This window comes from Lissotriton vulgaris, chromosome 5, assembly GCF_964263255.1.
Source record: "Lissotriton vulgaris chromosome 5, aLisVul1.2, whole genome shotgun sequence".
Taxonomy (NCBI): Eukaryota; Metazoa; Chordata; class Amphibia; order Caudata; family Salamandridae; genus Lissotriton; species Lissotriton vulgaris.
The window spans coordinates 710,552,121-710,578,386 of NC_141693.1; the positions used below are offsets into that span (position 1 = coordinate 710,552,121).

The 26,266-nt window shown below is 49.8% G+C and overlaps 1 protein-coding gene across 6 annotated transcripts in view; it reads right to left on the reverse strand.

Annotated features, from left to right (window-relative positions):
* The window catches only part of GBF1 (golgi brefeldin A resistant guanine nucleotide exchange factor 1), a 2,509,897-nt gene that overhangs the window by 931,316 nt on the left and 1,552,315 nt on the right, over positions 1-26,266 (reverse strand). For all 6 annotated transcript variants that reach the window (XM_086922141.1, XM_086922138.1, XM_086922142.1 and 3 more), the window contains exon 26: positions 2,619-2,742. In XM_086922141.1, coding sequence (XP_086778267.1) covers positions 2,619-2,742 — 124 coding nt within the window. The remainder of the gene's footprint in view (positions 1-2,618; positions 2,743-26,266) is intronic.

Sequence of the window (26,266 nt, forward strand, 5' to 3'; positions counted from 1 at the left end):
CTCGACAGCCATCTTTGGCTTCTTCGGCACCGAGGCCTCGGAAGTCTTCGATCCGAGCAATGCGATGCGCACTTTCGGTTTCAAAACTTGCACCTGCGCAGTATCTGGCGTCGAGACTGTAGGTTTCACTTTCGGTTTCGTTTTGACCGGGAGTGACTCGGTAACAATGTCCGTAGCCGGGCCCGAAGGCGGGCCGTGGAACCAATATCGAGGTCTTGGGTAAGGCCCGAAGGCGATCCCTCGACCTGGGCCTTATAGACAGGCACGGCCCCAGAGTCAGTCTGAGGGAGCTCCTCGTCCGAGCTATCCTCCATGGCCCTGAGGGCCCCGTCGTCGTCTCCTACCTCCTCGACGACTTCTTCACTTTCGAAAACCTCGGCATCAGCATCGTAGTCTTCCTCGAAGTCCGACGAGGGGTTTGATTCTGAAACGTCCTGGATATCTTCTTCCTCGGCATCCCCAGCATCGAAAATGTCCGTAGGCGCCGGAGCAGATTGCTGGGCCTCCAGGCGCGCAGCTCGTCAGAGCTTGAGTGTCTTCTTGGACCTGAATCGCGAACAGGCCATACACTTGGCCTCATCGTGGTCCGGCGACAGACACTTGTTGCACACCGGGTGGACGTCGATGTGTGGGTACTTCGAGTTACAGACCGGACATCTTTTGAATGGACTTCGGTCCATGATGGATCGTCGATGAGTCTGGAGCGTCGACAAGGCCTTCCGCGGAAGTACAGAACTCGGCTCGGAGCCGAAGTAGAAGTTGTTAGCCGAACGCAAGACAATACCGACGTAATACTAAAGACCTTTTGGTCTTAAGGAAAGTTTTTCTATCGATTCCGACAAGAGGGAACCAAAGACATCCGAACCCAATGGCGGAAAAAAACTATCTGGGGATGGAGTCGATGCCCATGCGCACTGTAGTCCAGGGGAGGAGCCACCTATCTCGTGATACTTCGAAGACTCTTCCAGGACAACAATGTGCAATCATCCGGACCCACCACTAGGCAGCGATCTATGCACAGATATGAATTCAGCAGCCCACATGCCTCGAACAGCTGGTCTATAGGTTGACTTTACAACCATCACCATAAGGGTTGTTTGGATTGATACAGGGTGCCCACTAGAATAGTGGACGTCACATATCAGGCCAACTTCTCACAGGAGTAACATCCGAAAAAGGGGAAACCACACAATAAACAACACAAGGTGTGACTGCTTAGCGAGAACGAGATAATCTGACGACTCAGTGAGGGCGCAGGGAGTTGGGGGGAAAATAAGACTGAATGTATAGGACCACTTAAGTGGATGGATTGACGCAAGTAACATGTAATATGTAAGGAATGTCCAAAAAAATATGTTCTAATGTAATGCAAAGTACAAGATACATGACAGAATAATACAGATGCGCATTAAAGGAAATAAAATATGTTTAAAAAAAGGCTGTATGTCTCGATGGTGTGGAAGTCGTGTCTGTGTTTCAAGAACACGAGACAGGCGTGACAGGGATCTGAGATCAGTATCGGTCTGTTGATGGAACAACACTATTTAAAAAATTATATCTTCAGGGAAGACACACTTCCAGTACACAATACACAAAACTTTGAAGGAAAATATTTCATGGAGAGCCGGGTGGTGTAATAGACAGCTCCATGACATCACGTCAGGGGTTTGCCTAGCTTTTCAATTTTTCAAGATCCAATCTGGTGCCTGGAGGAGATTCAAGAGGTGAAAAAGCTTCAGGTAGAAATAATCATAAGCAATATCAATTGCCTCCATAAATTAATTATAAAAGCCAATTAGAGACATTATCATGTCCAAATACAGAGAGCCCACTTGGGGACAAAGCGTATGCATCACATTCTGATCATGTATGTGCGTATGTAAGAATGGAATGGAGGTCTCTATGTATGTTCTAAGTTGAAAACTCCACAACAGGCTAGACAGTGCAAGTTTTTATAGCAGCATTGAGACAGGAAGAGGTGTTCCCTGATGGTTAAAAACAAACTATTAAGCACTTACTATTCCAATGAGATGACATGCTAGAAATCTTTTAAGGTTATTATCCAGGCTGAAGGAAGTGGCATCCATATCTGTCACTACCTAAAGACAATATAACACTGACCCACAGAAGCTGTATATGCCAACGCAATTGGCCAGAAATATTTCAGTTCAAAAGTCTAGAAATTATGTTGGTGGAATCTCCGGATGGCTATAATCTTGCTATACCATGTTCCAACAGATAGCCATTACTCCCATTTCACTTATAAAAGGTCTAAACCTAGACAATTCCTCCTTGGGAGGCAATATGCTTTCTGGCTGCTCCCATGCACTCATCCATCCATTTACACATGCACAACCTCAACATTTAATTATTCATCAACTCAGTCATGTATCCAACCATTGACTCATTTTCACATTCACCCAACAATACAACCATATAAAAACTTGTGAAACAATGACAAAGCAAGTTCGTTGGTAAACTAACCAGACCTACTTGCTTTGGCAATGACGTTAAAAGTTTAAAACTGAGAATGGGGGAAATGCTAAACATTTTCTTTATCAGATGCACAACCCATTTTGTTTTCATGTTATCATACTTAGCATAACATGCATAATTACCTTAATACAGTCCAAGGCCAACCGTTTTGCTTCCAGGTTCTCAGAAGATGCACCCCTCAGGCTGGACTGCTCTGTGGCACTTAATGTCAACCAGCTAACAAAGCTCAGCACAGTTGATTCACCACTAGGAATTAAAATAGTTATGTTAAAGAAAAAGGCAATAACATGATCATTAAACATATACTCTGAAAAGTGAAACTGATCCGTAACTGGTGAACAGGTGTATCTATTTAAGACACTGTATCAAACTAGCCTTAATTAGTCAATCAGTTAGAATCAGAATCAGAAAAATGCTTTATTCGATTTTAGCAGATTAATAAAATCATAAAAGCCGCAATTAAGATACACAAATTCATAAAATTACAGAAAAGATTCCTTACAAACAAATTGTGCTTTTACATTTAAAGATATCTAAGAAGTTATATAGTGTTCCCCTTCCTCAAAATACTCTTTAAAAGACCAGTCATAATTCCCGTAAAAAATTCATTATCCAGAAGCTGTAGATATAAAAAAGATGGTCGACATTGCCGCCATGCACCCTGCTTCAAATAAGGCTTAATATATCTTGCACGTTCCCCAACGCACAAGTTACTACTTGTGTAACGATATATCTGTAAGAGACATTAGTTAGTGTTAGATTTCTTACCTTAGAACATCCCCAGGCGTCAGACTGGATCCGGAAACTTTTGCGTAGCAGTACCCTTGCGCGTCGGTAGGCGTCGTCTGCGGCTCCGCGTCCGTCGTCGGCGCCGTGATGACGTCGTCGGAGTACTTAGACGCCGCCTCCGAGTGCTGACGTCAGTTCTTAGACACAGCTTTTCCGTGCTAGAAACGCAGAGCTATGCTGAAAACCAACACTGGTGCCTTGAAACTAGGGCCCTGAAAGGGGATGACCTTACCCTAGATATCGGTTCGCAAAACGGGGAGGATGGGTGGGTCGGTAAGGAATCTATCACTAACTAATGTCTCTTACAGATATATCGATACACAAGTAGTAACATGTGCATCTGAAAGAGACACGTTAGTGATAGATTCCTTACCTTAGAATAGATACCCCAGCAATACCAACCCCAGTGGTGGGTGTGCGAACCAATAATCACACCAGAAAGTCCTGGAGGACGGAACAGCCAAAGAAGCCATCCCTCCGGACTTGGCTGTCCAGGCAATAGTGTCTTGCAACGTGTGCAGCGAGGCCCACGTAGCCGCCTGGCAAATGTCCTGCAAGGGCACACCTCGGCCCAATGCAGTTGTAGTCGCTGTGGCTCGAGTGGAATTGAGCCCTAAGCCCAACAGGGGATTCCTTCGTTGCCAAGGAGTAACACGCCTGGATACACAAGATGATCCACCGCGAGATGGTCCGTTTGTGTACCGCTTTCCCCTTCTTAGCGCCCACATAACCAACAAAGAGTTGGTCATCCACCCGGAACTGGCGTGAGCGATCCAGATAGAACGAGAGTGCACGTTTTGGGTCCAGACGGTGGAGCCTCTCTTCCGAGGGATGCGGAGGCGGAAAGAAGGTGGGCAAGGTGATGGATTGCCCAATGTGGAAGGCCGTGACTACCTTTGGTAGGAAAGAGGGCCTTGTCCGCAGCACAACCTTGTCCGGATGGACTGAAAGGAAAGGAGGTTTACAGGATAGAGCCTGGAGCTCACTCACTCTCCTAGCAGTGGTGATGGCTACCAGGAAGGCAGTCTTCAATGTAAGGAGGCGAAGAGGACAGTTGTGGAGCGGCTCGAAGGGAGCGCACATCAGAAATGTAAGAACCAAGTTCAAGTCCCACTGAGGCATCACAAAGGGAACAGGTGGAAACGTGTGTGTGATGCCTTTCAGGAATCGATTTACAATAGGGGACTTGAACAAAGATGATTGATCAGGCAGCCTTAAGAAGGATGAAAGGGCAGAAAGATAGCCCTTGATAGTGCCCAGAACAGAGCCCTCCTGGGCAAGAGAAAGAAGGAAGAGAAGAACCTCAGAAAGAGGGGCAGAGAGAGGATCCACAGCCTTTGCTGTGCACCATGCCACAAATCTGTTCCACCTGCAGGCGTATACCGACTTTGTGGAGGGACAACTGGCTGCCAGAATGATGTTACAGACTTCAGGAGGCAAGTCAAATGGCCTCAACTGTCGCCGCTCAATCTCCAAGCATGGAGGTGGAAACTGGACAGGTTTGGGTGAAGGACCGACCCCTGTTGCTGCGACAGAAGGTCCTCCTGAAGAGGCAGACGAACCTGGGGATCGACTGACATACTGAGTAGCTCGGGATACCAGTACATTTGTGCCCAGTCCGGAGCCACAAGGATGACTTGTGCCCGGTCGCGCTTGATCTTCTTCAGCACTCTGGGCAGAGGTGGTATAGGTGGAAAGGTGTACAACAGACCGCAACTCCACTCGCGACGAAAAGCGTCTCCGAGCGAGTGCCGCCTTGGAAATTCCAACGAGCAGAACTGATGACATTGGGCGTTCTCTTCGGTGGCGAATAGATCTAACCAAGGCTCTCCCCACTGCAGAAAGAGACCTTGCGCCACGTCCGAGTTCAGACGCCATTTGTGATCCATCATGCACCGGCGGCTGAGTTCGACCGCCCTGGCGTTCAGAGAACCTGCCAGGTGTTGAACCACCAGAGTCACGCCCTGATGTTCCAGCCATTGCCAGAGGCGCAGAGCCTACTGGCAGAGGGTCCACGACCCCACCCCGCCCTGTTTGTTGCAGTACCACATGGCGGTGGTGTTGTCCGTGAACAGTTGCACTATACTCCCTGGAACAGAGGGGAGGAATGCCTTCAGTGCCAGACGAATCGCCCGCAGCTCCAAAAGGTTTATATGGAGCCGGGACTCCGCCGGAGACCAGTGGCCTCTGATCTCCGCCTCTCCCATGTGGCCTCCCCAGCCCTGGTGGGACGCGTCCGTCACAACTACGTGCTCCGGTTGGGGAAGGGAAAGAGATCTGCCGCTGACCCAATCGCGGTCCGTGAGCCACCACTGCAGCTGTCTCGAAGTGCCCTCCGAGATCAGGACATGGTCGGACAGGTTGCCCTGATGCTGGGACCACTGAAACTTCAGGTCCCACTTGTAGGAAGGTGGATATCTGACTATGGTTACCCCCAACTTTTTGCCTGGTGTTTTGCTGGTTTTTCGACTTAGTTGACCTGGGACCCTGCTATTCAGGGCCCCAGGCCCACTGCTCTCTCTGTAAAATGGATTCCATGTACCTTAGGTACATATCTAATTAGGTACTGAGTCACCTTATCAGTCCCTGTACAGTATACCTTAGGTATCCAGGGCATAGGTGTACCCAGGGCCTACCAGGGGCTGCAGCATGTATTATGCCACCCCTGGCTGGCCATCCAAATCTGACACAACTGGCTGCACGACAGCTGGGGCAAGGTGGTGTAATCACCCTTTGCTTTAGATATAGTATTCCTATATCTAACCCTGAAATGGACACATGTATTCCTATCAGTCACTCCTATGGCAGGCCTTATAAATCCTAAAGGCAGAGTGCTTGGAATTATGTGAGATGGTGCTCTGGCATGAGCTGAGCCCGTTTGCAGCTTGTGGAACCAAGTCTTAATAGCTGTTCCATGATAACGCGTACCATATACTCTTAAGTGCATTATAATCCTCGCGGTTATTTGCTATCTTTGGTATCGCTTTATCAAAACATGTCGAGTAAGGTGTCATACGAATTGGAATACTAACCCCTCGCCAATTCTGGCGACGGGGTTAGCATTCCACCCTTCTAGAGGGACACGACATGTATGTAACTGAGAACCCCGGTTAAACTAACACGAGCCTCAGCATTACAAAATGGATGCTGCCACCACAGACACAAGCCTGACCTCCTGCTGCTGGGAGTCCTTCCAGCGAGGAGAGCTTGGACAAAGGGTTTCCTGTCAGAGGCGATGCTAGCACCATCCCAGACAGGGTTTTGTGTATCCCAGGTAGGCAGGGCTGAGAGGAAGGTGACTGCAAGTGGCACCCCGGTGCTCACTGTGCATCTGCCGGCTTGAACCAGTTCCAGGGGCACACCAGCCCCTGAGCTGGCGAAAGTCCGGCATGGGAGAGGGGTGTAACCACCCCCCTTCCTGGTTCCACCCATGGGCAGGACCTAGTCGCGTGCCAGCCCCTTTTCCTAGTATAAAGATAGGAGCGGGCCCCCTTCCAAATTAGATCATCTTTGAATCCTGAAACTACTTTCTACGAAAGGAACTCAAGACTTCTTCCTAAGATTTCTCCCTTGTGACTAAGGAGTAGTCACCCTGCATCTGCGGGCACCAACTAAGAACACTGCGGTTTGCTGCACGTCCTTCCTCCGGAACCAGACCGACCAGCACGACGAGACCCGGCTTCCCTGGTACCTCTGACCTCTACCTGCATCATCAGCCCAGCTGAGATCCGTGGGTGTGACGAGACCTCAAGGGACCGGCCATCTTCAGAACTGCACAACGCTTATCCAACACGACCGCCGAGGGATCCTCGAGTGAGTGCTTTGGGGTTTGAGAAGCCCTGACCCTGAGCAGCTCCAGCACCGAAGTTCAGCCCTCCAGCATCCACCAGATCTGTGTGGGGCCCTTCTGCTTTTTGCTGCTCACCGCGTTGTCTGGCTACTAGCCCGCGGGCTAGTGGCCTTCCCGACGACGAACGACAACATCAACACTGCTGGTCTGGTTGCTCCAGACTGGCCCTTGCTCCCTTCCAAAAGAGGAGCACCCCGGACCCTCCTGGTCCACTCCAGACGCCATTTTGAGTCCACCGCGTGGGCTTGAATTTGCCAAGACTTGTTGCCCCAATCCTGGGTCCAGCGAGGTCGACAGCAGCAACCATCGTGGGACAGCTCGCACCTCCATCCTGGTCGCCGACAACGCCTCCTGGTCCGTGAGACTGCAGAGCCCAGCGTCGCCCACTCACCTGGTCGAGGTGACTCCCTCCGGTGCCATCCTGGTGCCCATCTAATCACTGGCTAGTGATTCAGAACTTGGTCCCCTCTGCTTACAGGTGTCTTCCATCTTCGATCCAGGCTTGGATCCATCCGAATCTCTTCACTGGTCGCCTGCCAGCAACTTCTTCTTTCAGGCTCCATAGACTGAAACGAGGATTCCCGACGTTTTTCCAGACCTATGCAGCCGCAGCCCCTGGGCTAGGTAACTTCGGCATTTCGGTGCCCCAGCATAGCCTCACTATCCAAGGGTCCAGAACCTTTTTCGTTTTCAGCCTAACTAGTCGGGTTCGCCCGAGAACACTAACTTTGTAAATTCTAGCAACCATAGACTTTGTCCCGCATCCCGCGTGAGAGTGCACACTCTGCACCCGAGTCCCCTAGGCCTCCTGCTAGTAATCTGAAGGTTCAGTAGTCCAGTCCTAGTGATTCCAAAGCCTATTAGTCCAGTAGTTACCTGCTAGTGATTTCGCATTCCACTTTTGTAGTATATGGTTTTCCGTGCCCCTCGAGCACTTGTGTAAATTGTGCAACTTAAAGTATTTTCGTAAGAGTTTTGTTGTGAGTTTAGTACCCTGTCCTCATAAAGAGTACAGGGCTGTTGTGATCTAAATAAATACACTGTTTATTTTCATAAAACTTGTGTGGTGTCCTTTCACTTGGTGTTCAAGGGGTATATGTGATGGTATAACAGCTGGCTTAACACGTCCTCTAGAGTCTAGCCTAAAGACTGCTCTTGTCCACGCTACTAGGATAGCTGGTCTATCGGTTGACTTACAACCAATCATCAATAAGGGTTGTTTGGACTGATACATAGTGATCACTAGAATAGTGAGCACTGCATATCAGGCCAACTTCTCACATTGGTGAGCAGCGGTTGGGATTTGAGCTTGCTGTTGTTTTACCACACGTATCCTAAGAATATCATTGTGAAAGATCAGATAAGTATTTAAGGTACATATAACTTAGCTTAGAATACTCTGAGTTCTACTGAACCAGCTGTTGTAGTTCAACAAGGCTTAGCACACCTTGACTACAACTCTTAGCAAGGGATCAGTAGGCAAACAAATAGTGTGGGTAGGTGCATCACTTACACCACACTAGAAGCATGTCTAACCACGGAGAGTCTTCAGAGACCCCTCTTGTGGTTGTGGACCCTCCACAGGTTTCCTTACAGATATGCTGCTCTTAGCTTTCAGGAGATGAGACAAGTGTGTACCTCCAGGAAGCTAAAACAGGGTTCTAACCCTACCATTCCTTTTCGGATTGGTCTCTTAGAGACTTATGATGCTAGGAGGGCTGCTTACACAGATCCTTCTCATCCAGATGGGAATATGCCCCCTTAGAGGGAACCACTGGTGACCCTGACCGCCACCTCCAGCCAGCAGATGATGCTGAGGAGGAGGAGGAAGAGGAGTTATCAGAGGATGAGGCAGACCAACGTCAGCTAGAAGTCAGTAGACTCACTAGGACCAACTTAAGTAGGCATGAGAATGGATTTGGGGGACCCCCAGGGCCACTCTCAGGCAGACTTAACATTGGGAATGGACAAGATAGGTCTCTATCCAGAGGCTCTAACAGATCCATTCGAACCAATGGCTCTCAGACCTCTTCTCATAGAGGGATGTCATCCCCTAAGAGAAGGGAGCATGAAGCTAAGATGAGGGAAGCCAATCTGAGGATTGAAAGGGAAGAACTTGCCCTGGCCAAAGAGAGGCTTGCCTTTGCTAGAGAGTAAAAGTTAAGTGGGTTAGATCTCACTGGTGGCAGCATTCTCCCAAGAGAAAAAGACAGGAGTTTAGACACTAGACACCTGAGTAAGATAGTGCCCCCTTTAAACAAGGGGATGACATCCACAAATGGATGACTGCTTTGGAGAGGGCCTGCACTGTACAATGTGTCCCCCAGAGTCAGTGGGCAGGTATCTTGTGGATCTCCTTTGAAGGCAAAGGTAGAGATAAGCTCCTCACTACTAGAGTTGAGGATGCTAACAATTACCAATTCCTGAAGAATACACTGGTTGATGGGTTTGGTTTAACCACTGAACAGTACAGGTTGATGTTCAGAGACACCCAGAAAACTCAGTCTCAGGATTGGGCTGACTTTGTTGATTGTGCCACTAAGGCTTTTGAAGGCTGGCTACTGGGAAGTAAGGTTACTGATTTCAAAGGATTGTACAATCTAATTATGAGAGAGCAAATCTTAAGTAATTGTCAGAACCAGTTATTACACCAGCACCTGGTAGACTCTGATCTGACCTCTCCACAAGAATTGGGTAAGAGGGCAGACAAATGGGTCAGAACCAGGGTCAGGCCTAAGAACCAGGGTGGTGACCAAAAGAAGGAATCAACCAAGCCTCAAGAGAAGGGTGGGAATAAATCTTCTGATCAAACCACAGGGCTCCAAAATTCCTCTGAAAAGGGTGGGTCCCAAACTTCTCCCAAAACCCAAAAGAAACCTTATTGTCATACCTGCAAACAGGTAGGCCATTATAAAAGTGACAGCAATTGCCCTAAGGCCAACAACAATAAGGAGAACATACCCCCAGGTACTACTCCCAGACCTCCTGTTACCACTAGTGGTAATCCCCCAGGTGGTGGGAGTGCCCCCAAGAATGTAGTGGGCATTACTCTGGGAAACCAGGTGGACTATGGCCTAGCCAGGTCCCCTAACACCACTCTTGTCTGTGAGACTGGCATGGTGTTTGCCAACTTCACTACTGGTGCCCACATTTTGGTAAAGTATAGACAAGAGCCCTTTATCAATGGTCAGAAAGTTGAGGCATACAGAGACACAGGGGCCAGCATCACCATGGTGATTGACCATCTGGTCCCCTCTGCTCAACTGACCCCTGGTTTCATTTATCAGGTGACAGACGTTCATGGAGTGAAAAGAAGGCATCCCATGGCAGTAGTCGAGCTCAGCTGGGGTAATGTCACAGGGCCCATGAGAGTGGCAGTGACAGACATACTACCTGTAGATTGCTTACTGGGGAATGACCTGGAACTCTCAGCATGGGCTGAGGTGGAGCAAGAGATCCACTCCAGGATGATAGGCCTACCCAGAAAGGTTAGTGGGGCAGTAATAGCTACAGCCCCAGTCCAAGCACCATTCCTCCCTGAAAAGGTTGGAAGAGCAGTGGTAGCCACTGCCCAGGCTCAGACAGACTTTCCTGAACAGGATAGGAGGGCTGTGACAGTCACAGCCCAAACACAAACTGAGTACCTTCCTGAAAAGGTTGGTAAGGCTGTAATGGTCTCAGCCTCTACTCAAACAGATAGTGGGGTTGTGAAGCCTGAAACAATGGATCACTCCACCCAAACCGAGAGCATTGAGGAGGAAGAAAAGTCTTCCCCCTCCCAGACACTAGGTGAGAGCCAGCCTCCTCAGGGAACTGACTCTACCCCTGGTGAAGGAACTGCCCAAGAGGTAGTCAGGCCTAGCCTGGCAGAGCCCCTGATGGCAGTGGACCCTTCCCAGGTGGGACCCAGTCTGGAGCAGGTAGCCTGCACCTCTCTACCCTGCCTCAGTCAGCCCAGGGCTGTAGAGGTCAGGGAGGCCAGTGGTGGACCCCAAAGGGCCCCGTGTCCAAAAGAACTCCCCCAATCAACAGATTAGGATCACTGAAGCTAGTAGACCTAGCCAAGTGAAAATAAAACAGACTCCTGAGGGATCCCCCTTAAAAGTAGTTAGGGACCTCCCACAGCTGGACACTGTTGGGCACAGCCAAACCTGGGGCCTAAAAACCCCAAACCTGACCTGTCCCTCCAGTAAGCCAAACAGAGGGACTCAGCCTCCAGCTTTAGGTAGCCAGAGGTTGACCCTGAGAGCTCATAGCAACTCAGTCATGGAAAGAAAGGCAGATTTGGTGAGTAGTGATTGGAGGAAGTTGAGCCCAAAAGTAGTGGAGCCTCACTTCAGTACTCCATCCCAGCACCAGCCTTTTTCTTTGCCAAAACACCCCACAGGTAGTGATTCCCTATGGTGGAGACCCTCATATACCCTTAGGGTGAGGGATTGCTTAGTGGACCATGATACAGGGGGTAACCATGCAGTGCATGTACCACCTCATATGGCCACTCAGGCAATATAGGCTTATCTGGTCAAGGATAGCCTTATCTCCTTTCGTTTGGGGGGGGGGGGGGGGGGGGGGGGGTTGTGTAGGAAGGTGGATACCTGACTATGGTTGCCCCCAACTTTTTGCCTGGTGTTTTGCTCGTTTTCCGACTTAGTTGGCCTGGGACCCTGCCAATCAGGACCCCAGGCCTACTGCTCTCTCTGTAAAATGGATTCCATGTACCTTAGGTACATATCCAATTGGTACTGGGCCACCTTATCAGACCCTGTAACTCAGGGCATAGGTGTACCCAGGGCCTACCAGGGGCTGCAGCATGTATTATGCCACCCCTGGCTGGCCATCTAAATCTGACACAACTGGCTGCACGACAGCTGGGGCAAGGTGGTGTAAACACCCTTTGCTGTAGATATAGTATACCTATATCTAACCCTAAAATGGACACACAGACTCCTATCAGTCACTCCTATGGCAGGCCTTGACAATCCTGAAGGCAAAGTGCTTGGAATCGTGTGAGATGGTGCTCTGGCATGAGCTGAGCCCGTTTGCAGCTTGCGGAACCAAGTCCTAATAGCTGTTCCATGATAACGCGTACCATATACTCTTAAGTGCATTATAATCCTCGCGGTTAAATGCTAACTCTGGTATCGCTTTATCAAAACATGTCGAGTAAGGTGTCATACGAATTGGAATACTAACTCCTCGCCAATTCTGGCGACGGGGTTAGCATTCCACCCTTCTAGAGTGACACGACATGTATGTAACTGTGAACCCCGGTTAAAGTTAACTCAAGCCTCAGCATCACAAAGTTTCAAAGTTTATTTATTATGGTTTGGCTCTCGTCGAGGGCCACATAAAATAACATACATAATCCAACAACACTAAAATGAACACAAGCTACAGAGAACTTCAGAAGTAACCATTAAATATAAGCAAATAATAAATTCCGCAACAACTCCCAACTCATATTAATAGATATCTAAAAAACCTTTAAAATAATTAAATAATCTGGAACAGAACATCTCATTAGGTGGGCAGTACAGAGCATGGCAAAACATTTTTATATTCAAAATTCCCAACTGTAAACAGATTGGTTTTATCCATTTTTTGCGCCATTCATGTAATGTCGGGCAGATAAACAATACATGGTTGAGGTCTTGAGCAGCATTATTACATAGGTTGCATAAATCAGTCACACCATACCATTTTGCAAGCAGTGTATTAAGTGGAAGCAGGTTGTGGCGTAAGAGGAACCATATCCTACGGACACCATGTGGTATATTCCACCTTACATATTGTTGTGGAAGTTTAGGTGTGTAGGTTAAAACCAGAGCTTCCCTTTCTTTATACTTCTGTTGAGCAAGTATATCCATCTTATAGCATAGTTCCCAGGACCTACTTTTTAGCTTTTGCTTTAATTCTAATGGAGAAAGAGAAAATAACATACTTTCATCTAATTCCAGTAATACAACAGCTTTTCTAAAATTTTTTACCAGCTGCGAAAACTCATTAAATGTACCTAAAAGCTCTTTTTTTATGATTTCACGTAGGGTTCCTGGTTTAGCTCTGGCCAGGGAAGCTATCCACCTCACAAGTGCGGCCAGCCCTTGGGCCCAACAACTACGCAGACCAAATTCTAGTCTGCACGAAGTCGTGGAGCAGGCAGAGTTAAGTGAGGAGATTTTCCTTAGTACCTTTCCCTCCACTTTTTGCATAAAATCCCATTGCTTTAAATCCACCAATTCTATTCCATAAAGGAGGGTGGCGGGAATCTTCGCTCTAAATACCTCCAAGCAAGAGGAGAAATGCCTCTTCCCTGTCGCATTATATAATGAACATAATCCCATACCATGGGCAGTTGCCTTTCTAGAATTATTTTCGAGGTGAGGCTTCTCACTAAGATTAGAAGATATTATTTTGCCCAGAAATGTATAGGAGTTAACTACTTCAAGTTTTTCTCCACTTAATGACCAATTAAAGTTCCTCGATCTGCACTTCTTTTTACCAAAGATGCACATGATCTTGCTTTTAGAACTATTAATTTTCATACAGTGTTTTTCCGCGAAATCATTCAAAGTATGAAGACGATTATTGAGACCTTTAGGAGTCAAATCTAAGATTAGTATATCGTCAGCATACATTAGAATAGATACGGCAGTCCCTCCAATTACTGGGGCAAGACCATCACTTTCTGCAACTACCGTAGGGAGATCAGCCATGTACAGGGAGAACAATGTGGGTGCTAGTATACATCCCTGTTTTAACCCATTACAGGAGGGGATTGCTTGCGTAAGACCCCTTTCTCCGCCTAGTAACACCTTACACCAGGTGTTGCAGTGCAGGGACATAACTAACTCCAATAAGTACCGCGGCATACCCAATGACATCAGTTTTCTCCACAGCGTCGGTCGGTCAACCCTATCGAACGCTGCGGAGAAATCTATAAATGCTGCATATATGCCCCCACCACGAACACGCACATATTTGTCCGCGATTACGTGCAGCATAGTTAGGTTATCTAACGTTCCATGCTCTTTTCGGAAGCCTGTCTGTTCCTTGGGAATAACATTATTTAAAAGTGCCCAATCTGTTATTAATATTAAAAGCATTTTAGCGAAGATTTTTCCAATGGCATCTAATAACGCAATTAGGCGATAATTAGCAGGATTCTCACGGTCTCCTTTTTTAAAAATTGGAATTAAAATACTTCCCCGCCAGGAGTCTGGAACTATTCACTTTTTGAAACATGCCTGAAACACCGGAAGCAAGATCCTGCTCCAATTTGTTACATCTTGCTTAATTATAGACATGGGTACTTCATCTGGACCCATAGCCCCAGAAGAACGCATGCTCTTAATTGCGGTGGCTATGGAGTACTCAGTGGGGAGTTCCATTTTATCATCAATGTTCCAGTCTGGAACCCAAGCCGTCCCACCATCTCCATTGGATGCATATAAGGTGAGCACGTATTGGGTCCAGACATCTTCAGTGATAACAGTAGGAGTGGATGTTTTAACAGACCCACATCCTTGTCTGATTATGGACCAAAAAGCTCTAGCGTTTTTACTCCAAGATGCTTCTCTTAAACTGATCCATACCATATCTTCTTTGTCTCTTTTTAATTTGGCTCTCAATCTCACCCTCCTTCGCTTTAGTAACGCTAGCTGTCTTCCAATTTCTCCTGATCTGAATAGATATTGCTTCCTAACTAGTTTGTTGATCTCTAAATTTAACTTTAATAATGGACTCGGAGAAAAGTATTTCTTTTTACGCTTACCTTTACTCCTGGCCATTTCAGTAATTTTTAGGATAAGCGTTTCAAGGAATATAAATTCCCTACCATGCCAAGAGTCAAGATTAGTTAGAAATTGAGTAAGGATGTTTTCTACATCCTTGTTATAGTTAGTACCCCAATAACATCTCCCAGAATGGGAATTGATAGCGAAACCTTTATTCCTTAGGGACCAGCGGTCAGATTCAGGGGGTATTAGTGAGACAGTTAGTTTAATAATTTTATGGTCACTCAGAGGGGTATGTGTAATTGCCAGGTCTTTAAAACAAGAGAACGTATCAAAATCTGTTATTGCATAATCCAAAATGGATTCACCCCTGATAGAGCCATGTGTATAATTAGCAGGGGAATCAGAGGGCATTCTGCCATTTATAATAACTCCCTCCATAGCACTAAGCTCCCCGAGAAGGATCTTGCCCCTTTTATTCGTTTTTATATTATTAGGCCAGCAAGCTTGGGGAATATTAAAAACTTCTTCTTTTACTTTGTTACGAAACAGGTCTAGGGACATATTGGACACTTTACAATTTAAGTCCCCCACCAGTAATAGATATGGGGGGTTATCCACCTCTAATACCTGCTTTATGTAGGCAAACATTCGTTTTAATACTGGGGTAAAATTGTCTTCGGGCGGGATGTAGGCATTTAATATTATAAACGATGACCGTTGTGCAACAGTATCCAGATTAGAAATGGTTATGGATTGGAATAGATTACTCTCATCCTTGTGGTGTGAGAATTGCCATTGTAATGTATTAGCTAGCATACAAGCAATTCCACCTTTAGCGTGGCCCCTTTTGGAGGGCGTTGCAGCGGCTTCAAGGATGAAGTAATCATTCCCCCCATACGGAAGAGTATCACACCATGTTTCTTGTAAACAGTACACATCTGCCTTTAGAGAAAGAAGGTAATCGAATTTCTCCGGGCAGTTAGACAAGCCCGCAGTGTTCCAAGACACTATGTTTAAACACTGGTTAAAGATAAGAAGATGGTCGTGGGTTTCTCGAGGTGGTGTTTGAGAGAACTCCCGGTAACCAGCTCCACCTCGAAGCATCTTCATCTAGAGGGTTATCCGTGCTACCCATTAATGGAAAGACCTGTGAAACCATTCGTTTGCCTCTGGAAAGCCAAATTTTCAGGTCATTATTACCTACAGGATAATCATCTTGACCAGAGGATAACCTTGTGATTCCTTCAACGAAAGAATAACATACATTTTTGTTGACAAAAGGTAACACGTCAATGCCTCTACGTTGAAAGGCTTCTGCTTGTTGAAAGACCAGATTAGCAATAATTTTTGAATAAAACTTGACCCTTATTCGTTGGCCATTAATGTTTCTTATAGGGAGAACTAAATCAATATCATTTGTCTGGACCAACTTTAAGCTTTCAATTTCATTAAAACAGCTTAGTAGCCAAGATCTATTCATTCTCAAGTCAGAATCAAGTAAGGGCAAAAAATCCAAAGACAGAGTGTCCACATAAGAAGTAATACCCTTAGATGACTGTTGGGAAACATTTCTGGGTACTTCAGCCTGAGGCAGAAAAATAGGAGCTGTTGGGTTAAATACTCTTGTTATTATTGGAGAATGTCTGTCAGTCATATTCATAGGTTGGGAAACATGGGCAGCACTTACAGACCCAGAAACCACCATATTCGGAGTTGCATCAACTATGGCAGCAGTTGCAGATCCAGCGATCACCCCATTCGTAATTACTTCAACTGGGGTATCATTGAAAACATTTGAGATACCATCCGGCTCTACATTATCCGGAATAGCAGAACAAGGACTATACCCTCTTCCTGTGGTAGCGGGCATTTCAGTTATAACATGTTTTGGAAAAATAATATGTCTAGGTCTTTTCTTTTTGTATTTACGTATAGGTTTCCCCTTTTTTACTCTTGTTGTCATTTTGGAAACTCGGGTAGACCCAGAAAGATTTTCTGGCACCTTTTTATCAGGCACAAAAATGGGAAAGAGATCATGGTCCCCCTTTTGCGTATCTTGACACACATTCTCTTCCTGCTCAACTAAGGATGTTTCCGTTCTCAATAGCAGGACCGATGGAGAGCATGGACTAGTGGACTTACATGTCTCCTGCTCAATGTGTAAACCCAATGGGGCAATTCCCTTCCCTTCAATAGAGGAGACAACCTCTAGATGTACAACAGTTTCAGGGTTAGGAGGGGGCACTGGAGACACAGATTCATTTGCAGTCTTTTTCACATTTTTTGCTAACAATACTTGAAGTATTTCAGTAACAGAGGATAAAATACAATCTGAGTTTACAGCGAATTTACCCATTAACAAAAGAATGGAAGACAAGATTTGCTCCAAGGCTATGAGTGACTCAGAGATGGGTTTATCATTCTTTGGATAGCTTGAAGATGTAAGGGGACAAATCCCCGATAGATTAAAATGAGGGGATAGTTCATTACTCAGTGGAGATAGATTATCTGTGGATTTGACGGAAGGGGTACTGCTATATAATAGCAGACCAGACGGTGTTTCTCCAGTTGGCGTTTTATTAACTACATTGGGAGGCAGAGATAACTTATCCACATATCTTCCACAGAGTTCAAGGTCAATACTAGTGGCTATGGACACATCACCCTTCACATCATCCAAAATATCATTCCCCTTGTAGACATCATGTATCAATGATTGCGCTGTTAGCAAGGGATCAACCGTAGCCATCTGTTCAGAGCCTATTAACAGATCCGCCACCTTAGACTGGCTAAGTGACCTCTTCAATTCTACCAGAGGTGTCATCACACTACCTTCCTCCTTACTTAAGCAGGGATTTAATTGCTGTAGTGGATCATTATCAAGTTTCCTGGAGGCTTCAAGCGATCTATCTAAGCTTTTTTCCCAAATTTGGTTTAATTGCAACTGACCTTTCATAATAGCACTGTTAGTTTGTTTTTTTCTCAAATGATTCGGACCGTGTGATGTACCAAGATTCTCCATTACAACCTTCCCGGATCGCAATGTCTTAGCCTCCATCCTATTAAAACTATAGTAAAGCCTACAATGAAGGTCCCACAATTATAAAATTGTCTGTTTAAAAATGAAAACGAGAAAGAACTGGGAGAGATAGTAACAGTCTACTATTATATGCCTATATTTCTAACAACTTCTCTGCGTTACCACACAAAATGATGGCGCAGAATAGTATATATACACATACGACCGAAGAGTCAAGATACCGGGGCCCAGCCCGGCCTACCTCGGCCACTGAGGGCCACAGAGGGCCCGCCCTTTGCCCGGGCTTCGCTCCGCGCTTTGCTCCGCGCGCGTCCCGCTAGCGCGTCAATGGAGGTGAGTAAATAGCAGGAGGGGCGGGAAGAGGACCAGCTGCGGCGAGTTGAGCCGCGCTGCGCCTGCTGGTCCTCGCAGTCCCGACTGTTGATGGGCAGTGGCAGGACCCCCTGCTGAAGAAAGTCCGGCGTGGGTAAGAGTCTTGAGCCTACGAGCGGCACCCGCGGAGCGGGGGCCGCGAGGCGTGGGTGTAGAGGCAGCAAAGTATCCGCAGGGCAGACGAAGTGCAAGCGCCAGCAGCGTTTCCACACGGACTCTGTCAGGTAAGCAGAAGCGATCACACCACGTATGGAATTCAACCCGCAATTTACAGATTCCAGCGGGAGGGGCGGGAAGAGGACCAGCTGCGGCGAGTTGAGCCGCGCTGCGCCTGCTGGTCCTCGCAGTCCCGACTGTTGATGGGCAGTGGCAGGACCCCCTGCTGAAGAAAGTCCGGCGTGGGTAAGAGTCTTGAGCCTACGAGCGGCACCCGCGGAGCGGGGGCCGCGAGGCGTGGGTGTAGAGGCAGCAAAGTATCCGCAGGGCAGACGAAGTGCAAGCGCCAGCAGCGTTTCCACACGGACTCTGTCAGGTAAGCAGAAGCGATCACACCACGTATGGAATTCAACCCGCAATTTACAGATTCCAGCGGGAGGGGCGGGAAGAGGACCAGCTGCGGCGAGTTGAGCCGCGCTGCGCCTGCTGGTCCTCGCAGTCCCGACTGTTGATGGGCAGTGGCAGGACCCCCTGCTGAAGAAAGTCCGGCGTGGGTAAGAGTCTTGAGCCTACGAGCGGCACCCGCGGAGCGGGGGCCGCGAGGCGTGGGTGTAGAGGCAGCAAAGTATCCGCAGGGCAGACGAAGTGCAAGCGCCAGCAGCGTTTCCACACGGACTCTGTCAGGTAAGCAGAAGCGATCACCAGCATCACAAAATGGATGCTGCCACCACAGACACAAGTCTGACCCCCTGCAGCTGGGAGTCCTTCCAGCGAGGGGAGCTTGGACAAAGGGTTTCCTGTCAGGGGTGGTGCTAGCACCATCCCAGACAGGGTTTTGTGTATCCTGGGTAGGCAGGGCTTTAGAGGAAGGTGACCGCAAGTGGCACCCCGGTGCTCACTATGCATCTGCCGGCTAGAACCAGTTCCAGGGGCACACCAGCCCCTGAGCTGGGGAAAGTCCGGCATGGGAGAGGGGTGTAACCACCCCCCTTCCTGGTCCCACCCATGGGCAGGACCTAGTCGCGTGCCAGCCCCTTTTCCTAGTATAAAGATAGGAGCGGGCCCCCTTCCAAATTAGATCATCTTTGAATCCTGAAACTACTTTCTACGAAAGGAACTCAAGACTTCTTCCTAAGATTTCTCCCTTGTGACTAAGGAGTAGTCACCCTGCATCTGCGGGCACCAACTAAGAACACTGCGGTTTGCTGCACGTCCTTCCTCCGGAACCAGACCGACCAGCACGACGAGACCCGGCTTCCCTGGCACCTCTGACCTCTACCTGCATCATCAGCCCAGCTGAGATGCGTGGGTGTGACGAGACCTCGAGGGACCGCCATCTTCAGAACTGCACGACGCTTATCCAGCACGACCGCTGAGGGATCCTCGAGTGAGTGCTTTGGGGTTTGAGAAGCCCTAACCATGAGCAGCTCCAGCACCGAAGTTCAGCCCTCCAGCATCCACCAGATCTGCTAGGGGCCCTTCTGCTTTTTGCTGCTCACCGCGTTGTCTGGCTACTAGCCCGTGGGCTTGTGGCCTTCCCGACGACGACCGACGACATCAACACTGCTGGTCTGGTTGCTCCAGACTGGCCATTGCTCCCTTCCAAAAGAGGAGCACCCCGGACACTCCTGGTAGACTCCAGACGCCATTTTGAGTCCACCGCGTGGGCTTGAATTTGCCAAGACTTGTTGCCCCAATCCTGGGTCCAGCGACGTCGACAGCAGCAACCATCGTGGGACAGCTCGCACCTCCATCCTGGTCGCCAACAATGCCTCCTGGTCCGTGAGAATGCAGAGCCCAGCGTCGCCCACTCACCTGGTCGAGGTTGACTCCATCCGGTGCCATCCTGGTGCCCATCTAATCACTGGCTAGTGATTCAGAACTTGGTCCCCTCTGCTTACAGGTGTCTTCCATCTTCGATCCAGGCTTGGATCCATCCGAATCTCTTTACTGGTCGCCTGCCAGCAACTTCTTCTTTCAGGCTCCATAGACTGCAACGAGGATTCCAGACGTCTTTCCAGACCTATGCAGCCGCAGCCCCTGGGCTAGGTAACTTCGGCATTTCGGTGCCCCAGCATAGCCTCACTGTCCAAGGGTCCAGATCCTTTTTCGTTTTCAGCCTAACTAGTCGGGTTCGCCCGAGAACACTAACTTTGTAAATTCTAGCAACCATACACTTTGTCCCGCATCCCGCGTGAGAGTGCACACTCTGCACCCGAGTCCCCTAGGCCTCCTGCTAGTAATCTGAAGGTTCAGTAGTCCAGTTCTAGCGATTCCAAAGCCTATTAGTCCAGTACTTACCTGCTAGTGATTTTGCATTCCACTTTTGTAGTATATGGTTTTCCGTGCCCCTCGGGCACTTGTGTAAATTGTGCAACTTAAAGTATTTTCGTAAGAGTTTTGTTGTGAGTTTAGTACCCTGTCCTCATAAAGAGTACAGGGCTGTTGTGATCTAAATAAATACACTGTTTATTTTCATAACACTTGTGTGGTGTCCTTTCACTTGGTGTTCAAGGGGTATATGTGATGGTATAACAGCTGGCTTAACACACCCTCTAGAGTCTAGCCTAAAGACTGCTCTTGTCCACGCTACTAGGATAGCTGGTCTATCGGTTGACTTACAACCAATCATCAATAAGGGTTGTTTGGACTGATACATAGTGATCACTAGAATAGTGAGCACTGCATATCAGGCCAACTTCTCACACTTCCTCCTGCAGAAGCCGCAAGTGATCCCCCGGTACGCGGTGGTGTTGTGGTGGCATGGCTTGATGGGTTGTCTCGAAGGGGAAGGAGTAGCCCCTCCGGACGATCTGCAGCACCCACCTGTCCGAAGTGACAGTGCGCCAGTGAGAGTGGTGATGGCAAACCCTGCCCCCCACTGGCGTCACATGGGCCGAGAATCACAGAATAGGAGGGTTTAGAGGCGGATGCTGCGGGGGAAGGTGTGGACTGGCCTCGCCGCTGTCCCCGACCGCCTCCACTGCGATTTACACAGACGCCACCGCGCTGGAAGTTAGTCTGCGGCATGTGGCTGGCAGCACGTGTGGGGGCGCCCCTTCCTTGGCCACAAAAGGAGCGAAAGGCACCCGCTTGCTGGCGCTGGGCCGAGAGGCCCAAGGACTTGGCCGTAGCCCTGGAGTCCTTAAAGCGCTCAAGCGCATGGTCTGCCTTGTCACCAAAAAGGCGACGGCCATCAAACGGCATGTCCATCAGAGTGTTTTGGACATCTGCCGAAAAATTGGCGGACCTCAACCAGGCGTGGCGTCTAACCGCCACCGTCGTTGCCATCGCTCCACCTAGTGAGTCGGTGGTATCCAGCCCACACCGGATAGAATATTTGGCTGAATCCCAACCCTCCACAAGGGCTTGGCCGAGTTTGGCCCGAACCTCAACCGGACATTCTGGCAGCACTTCCGCAACCGTCTCCCACAGAGAGTGGGTGTAGCGGCCCGAGAGGCATGCGGTGTTGGAAGACCGCAGTCCCAGACTAAGGTATGAGAAGATCTTTTTTGCGTACTGCTCGTACCTCTTGGATTCCCTGTCCGGCAGAGCCAATGGGAATGCGGTCTGGGAATTGGAGGCCTGGATGACCAGACTCTCGGGGTGGGGTGGGTGGACAGGAAACATGGGTCGCCCGGTGCCGAGCGGTGGTGTCTGGCCACGTTCCTATCTACGGGCGAACCCGTAGCAGGCCTGGACCAAGTGCCCAAAAGAACGTCGGTCAAGGCCTCATTAAAGGGCAGCAGAGGCTCGGCCGAGCTTGACTGCGGTTTAAGGACCTCAGTGAGGAGGTTAGTCCTCATGGCCGCGACGGGGAGCTCAAGGCCCAAGGCCTTGGCAGCCCTCATCAACAAAACACTATAGGTTGCCCCCTCCTCCGAAGCCACGGTAGGAGGGGACAACAAAACCAGTGTCTGGAGAGGTGTTCAGGCCACTGGCCTCCCCAAGTTGCGCTGTCCAGTCCTCTTGAGACTGACACGCTTGGGTCAGAGGGTCGTCAGACCCGTCCCAATCCTCCTCATCACTCATCTCCTGATACTCAGGGTTTTCAATCAATGGGGCCGGCTCATAGAAGTGAAAATCTCCAAACGCCGTCGAAAGCGGCACCCAGCGGCGCCCTTCTGACGTCGGAACCGGAGCGAAGGAGGCATCGGGGGCGGTGTCGCCCGAGGACGGCGCCAGAGGCGACACCTGACGGACCGACGCTGGAGGGGGTCGTAAAGTCCACCGGCGAAGATCCAGATCCCGAAGAGGGTCCAGTGGGGTCCCGCGGCACCGGGCCCGAAGGCGTCGGGACCGCATTACCCTGCGGCACCGGGCAAGAAGGCGGCGGTGTTGGGACAGTGGGGCCCTGCGGCGCCGGGCTCGATGGCGCCGGCGGCGTCGGGGCCGAAGCCCCCGACCCGCTAGGGGCCCCAGACGGGTCTGCTGGGCCCGGAGGCGCCGCGGAGCCCGTCGGAGGAGAGAGGGACCTCATGGCCATGAGGAAGCGCTCGATCTCCTCTGGCGTTGCGTCTCGCCCAGGAACCGGAGGTTTGGAGCTGGACGCGACGCCAGCGACTCCGACGGAGCCGCGTGGGCGGTGTCACCCGAACCCCTGGCCGCATCGCGCGAGCATCGGGGGGGAGTCAGAAGAACGATGACGCCTCTTCGACTTCTTGTGCTTCTTACCTGACGACGACTTCGACCCGGAGGAGTGGTGCTGACCGGGACCTCTCACGGCGCGGGGCCGACTGCTGGAGTTCGAGTTGCCTGCGGGACCGCTCCCGCCTGGCTTCCGAAGAGAGGGCCCGGCAGTCGGAGCAGGCCTTGTCGTCGTGGTCGACGCCTAGACAAGTTAGGCACAGGTGGTGAGGATCCGTGACAGACATCGTGCGTCGCAATCCTCGCAATGCTTGAAACCAGGCATCTCTACGGCAACCGATCGGAGTCGTAAGACTTCGAGAAATAATCAAAAATGATCCAAAAAAGTTAGTCAAAAATTGACTAAGGGTTACTGCTTTTTCCAGATCTGCGCTTGCTGGCGCGGAAAAAAGAAGAACTGACGTCAGCAGGCGGAGGCGGCATCTAAGTACTCCGACGACGTCATCACGGCGCCCACGATGCCGATAACGGACACGGAGCCGCAGACAACGCCTACCAACGCGCAAGTGTACTGCTACGCAAAAGTTTCCAGATCCAGTCTGACGCCTGGGGATATTCTAAGGTAATGAATCTATTACTAACGTGTCTCTTTCAGATGCACAAGTTACTTACCTTCGGTAACGATATATCTGTAAGAAACAGAAGTTAGTATTAGATTCCTTACCTTAGAATATCCCCAGGCTTCAGACAGGATCCGGAAACTTTTGCGTAGCAGAACCCTTGCACGTCGGTAGGCATCGTCTGCGGCTCCGCGTCCGTCGTCGGATTCGGGATGACGTCGCCGGAGTACTTAGATGTTGACCTCGCGCGCTGATGTCAGTTCTCATACATAGCTTTTCTGCACCAGAAAAGCAGAGCCATGATAAAAACCAACACTGGTGCCATGAAACTAGGGTCCTGAAAGGATGTGTCCTTAACCCTAGATATCGGTTCGCAGAACGGGGAGGATGGGTGGGGCGGTAAGGAATCTAATACTAACTACTGTTTCTTAAAGATACATCGTTACCAAAGGTAAGTAACTTGTGCATCTGAAAGAAACAGGTTAGTATTAGATTCCTTACCTTAAAGTAGACACCCCAGCGATATCAACCCCCGATGGTGGGTCTGCGAACCAATGATCATACCAGAAAGTCCTGGAGAACGGAACGGCCAAAGAAGCCATCTCTCTGGACTTGGTTGTCCAGGCAGTAGTGTCTGCAGACGTGTGCAGCGAGGCCAATGTAGCTGCCTGACAGATGTCCTGCAAGGGGACTCCCCAGTCCTGGGCATGATAAGCCGTCGTGGCCAGAGTGGAATGGGCCCTCAGCCCAACAGGATGCTTCTTTTTAGCCAAAGAGTAGCATACCTTGATGCACAACATGACCCACCGGGAGATGGTCCGCTTGTGCACCGCCCGACCTTTCTTAGTGCCCACATAACCAACAAAGAGTTGGTCATTGTAGGAAGGTGGATACCCGACTATGGTTGTAGGAGAGTAGGGTCTGCAATCCTATGATCACCCAGATTTTTTGCTTTTGTTTCACTGGTTTACGACTTTCTCTGGCTGTGGGCCTGCCAATCAGACCCACAGCCTGGCTGTTCTCTTTCTAAATTACGAGATGTACCCTAGGTGCATTTACCAATTGGTACTGGGCCACCTTATCAGACCCCGTAACGCAGGGCATAGGTGTACCCAGGGCCGCCAGGGGCTGCAGCATGTATTATGCCACCCCTGGCTGGCCTCCTAAATTTGACACAACTGGCTGCATGACAGCTGGGGCGAAGTCGTGTAATCACACTTTGCTTTAGATATAGTAGCCCTATATCTAACCATACGATGGACCCTCGAGTTCCTATCAGTCACTCCTATGGCAGGCCTTGACAATCCTGAAGGCAGAGTGCATGGGCTCGTGTGAACTAGGCTCTGGCCCGAGCCGAGCCCGGTTGCAGCTTGCGGAACCAAGATCCAATGGCTGTTCCATGGTAACGCGTACCACATCGGTAACTTCGGTGTCGCGTTATCAAGACATGTCGAGTAAGGTGTCATACGAATCGGGATGCTGCCCTCTCACCAACTCTGGCGACGAGGTTAGCATTCCGCCCTTCTAGAGGGACACGACATGTACGAAACTGTGAACCCCGGTTAAAGTTAACTAAAGCCTCAGCTCCACAAAATGGATGCTGCCACCACAGACACGAGTCTGACCTCCTGCTGCTGGGAGTCCTTCCAGCGAGGAGCGCTTGGACAAAGGGTTTCCTGTCGAGGGCGGTGTTCGCACCGTCCCAGACAGGGTTTGTGTATTCTGGGTAGGTAGGGCTTTTGCGAGAAGGTGACTGCGGAGTGGCACCCCGGTGCTCACTACGCATCTGCCGGTTAGAACCAGTTCCAGGGGCACCAGCCCTGGCCTGGGGAAAGTCCGGCAGGGGAGAGGGGTGTAACTACCCCCCTTCCTGGTCCCACCCTTAGGGCAGGACCTAGTCATGTACCCACCCCTTTCTTTAGAATAAAGGCCGGAGCGGGGACCCTTCCAAATTAGATCATCTTTGAATCAAGAACTACTTTCTACGAAAGGACACTCAAGACTCTTCTCAAGATTTCTCCCTTGTGACTAAGGAGTAGTCACCCTGCATCTGCGGGCACCATCTAAGAACTCTGCGGTTTGCTGTAAGTCCTTCCTCAAGGAATCCGACGGCCCAGCTCGACGAGAACCGGCTTCCCTGGCACCTCTGACCTCTACCCACGTCATCAGCTCAGCTGTGATCTGTGGGTGCGACGAGACCTCGAGGGACCGGCCATCATCAGAACCTGCACGCTCTTAACCAGCACGACCTTCGAAGCAATTCCCTGGTGAGTGCTCTGGGGTCCGAGAAGCCCCGACCCTGAGCCGCTCCAGCACCGAAGTGCAGTCCCCCAGCATCTCCACGATCTGCGTGGGGCCCTTCTGCTCGCTGCTCAGCACGTTGTCTGGTCACTAGCCGCTGGCTTGTGCCCTTCCTTGACGACGACCGACAAACAACTCTGCTGGTCTGGTTACTCCAGACTGGCCCTTGCTTCCATCTTTGCGAGAAGCACCCCGGACCCTCCTGGTCCACTCAAGACGCCATCTTAGGCCCACCACGTGGCCCTGAGATCTGCCAAGGCTTGTTGCCCCATCCTGGGCCCAGCGACGCCGACAGCATCATCCTTCGTGGGACAGCTCG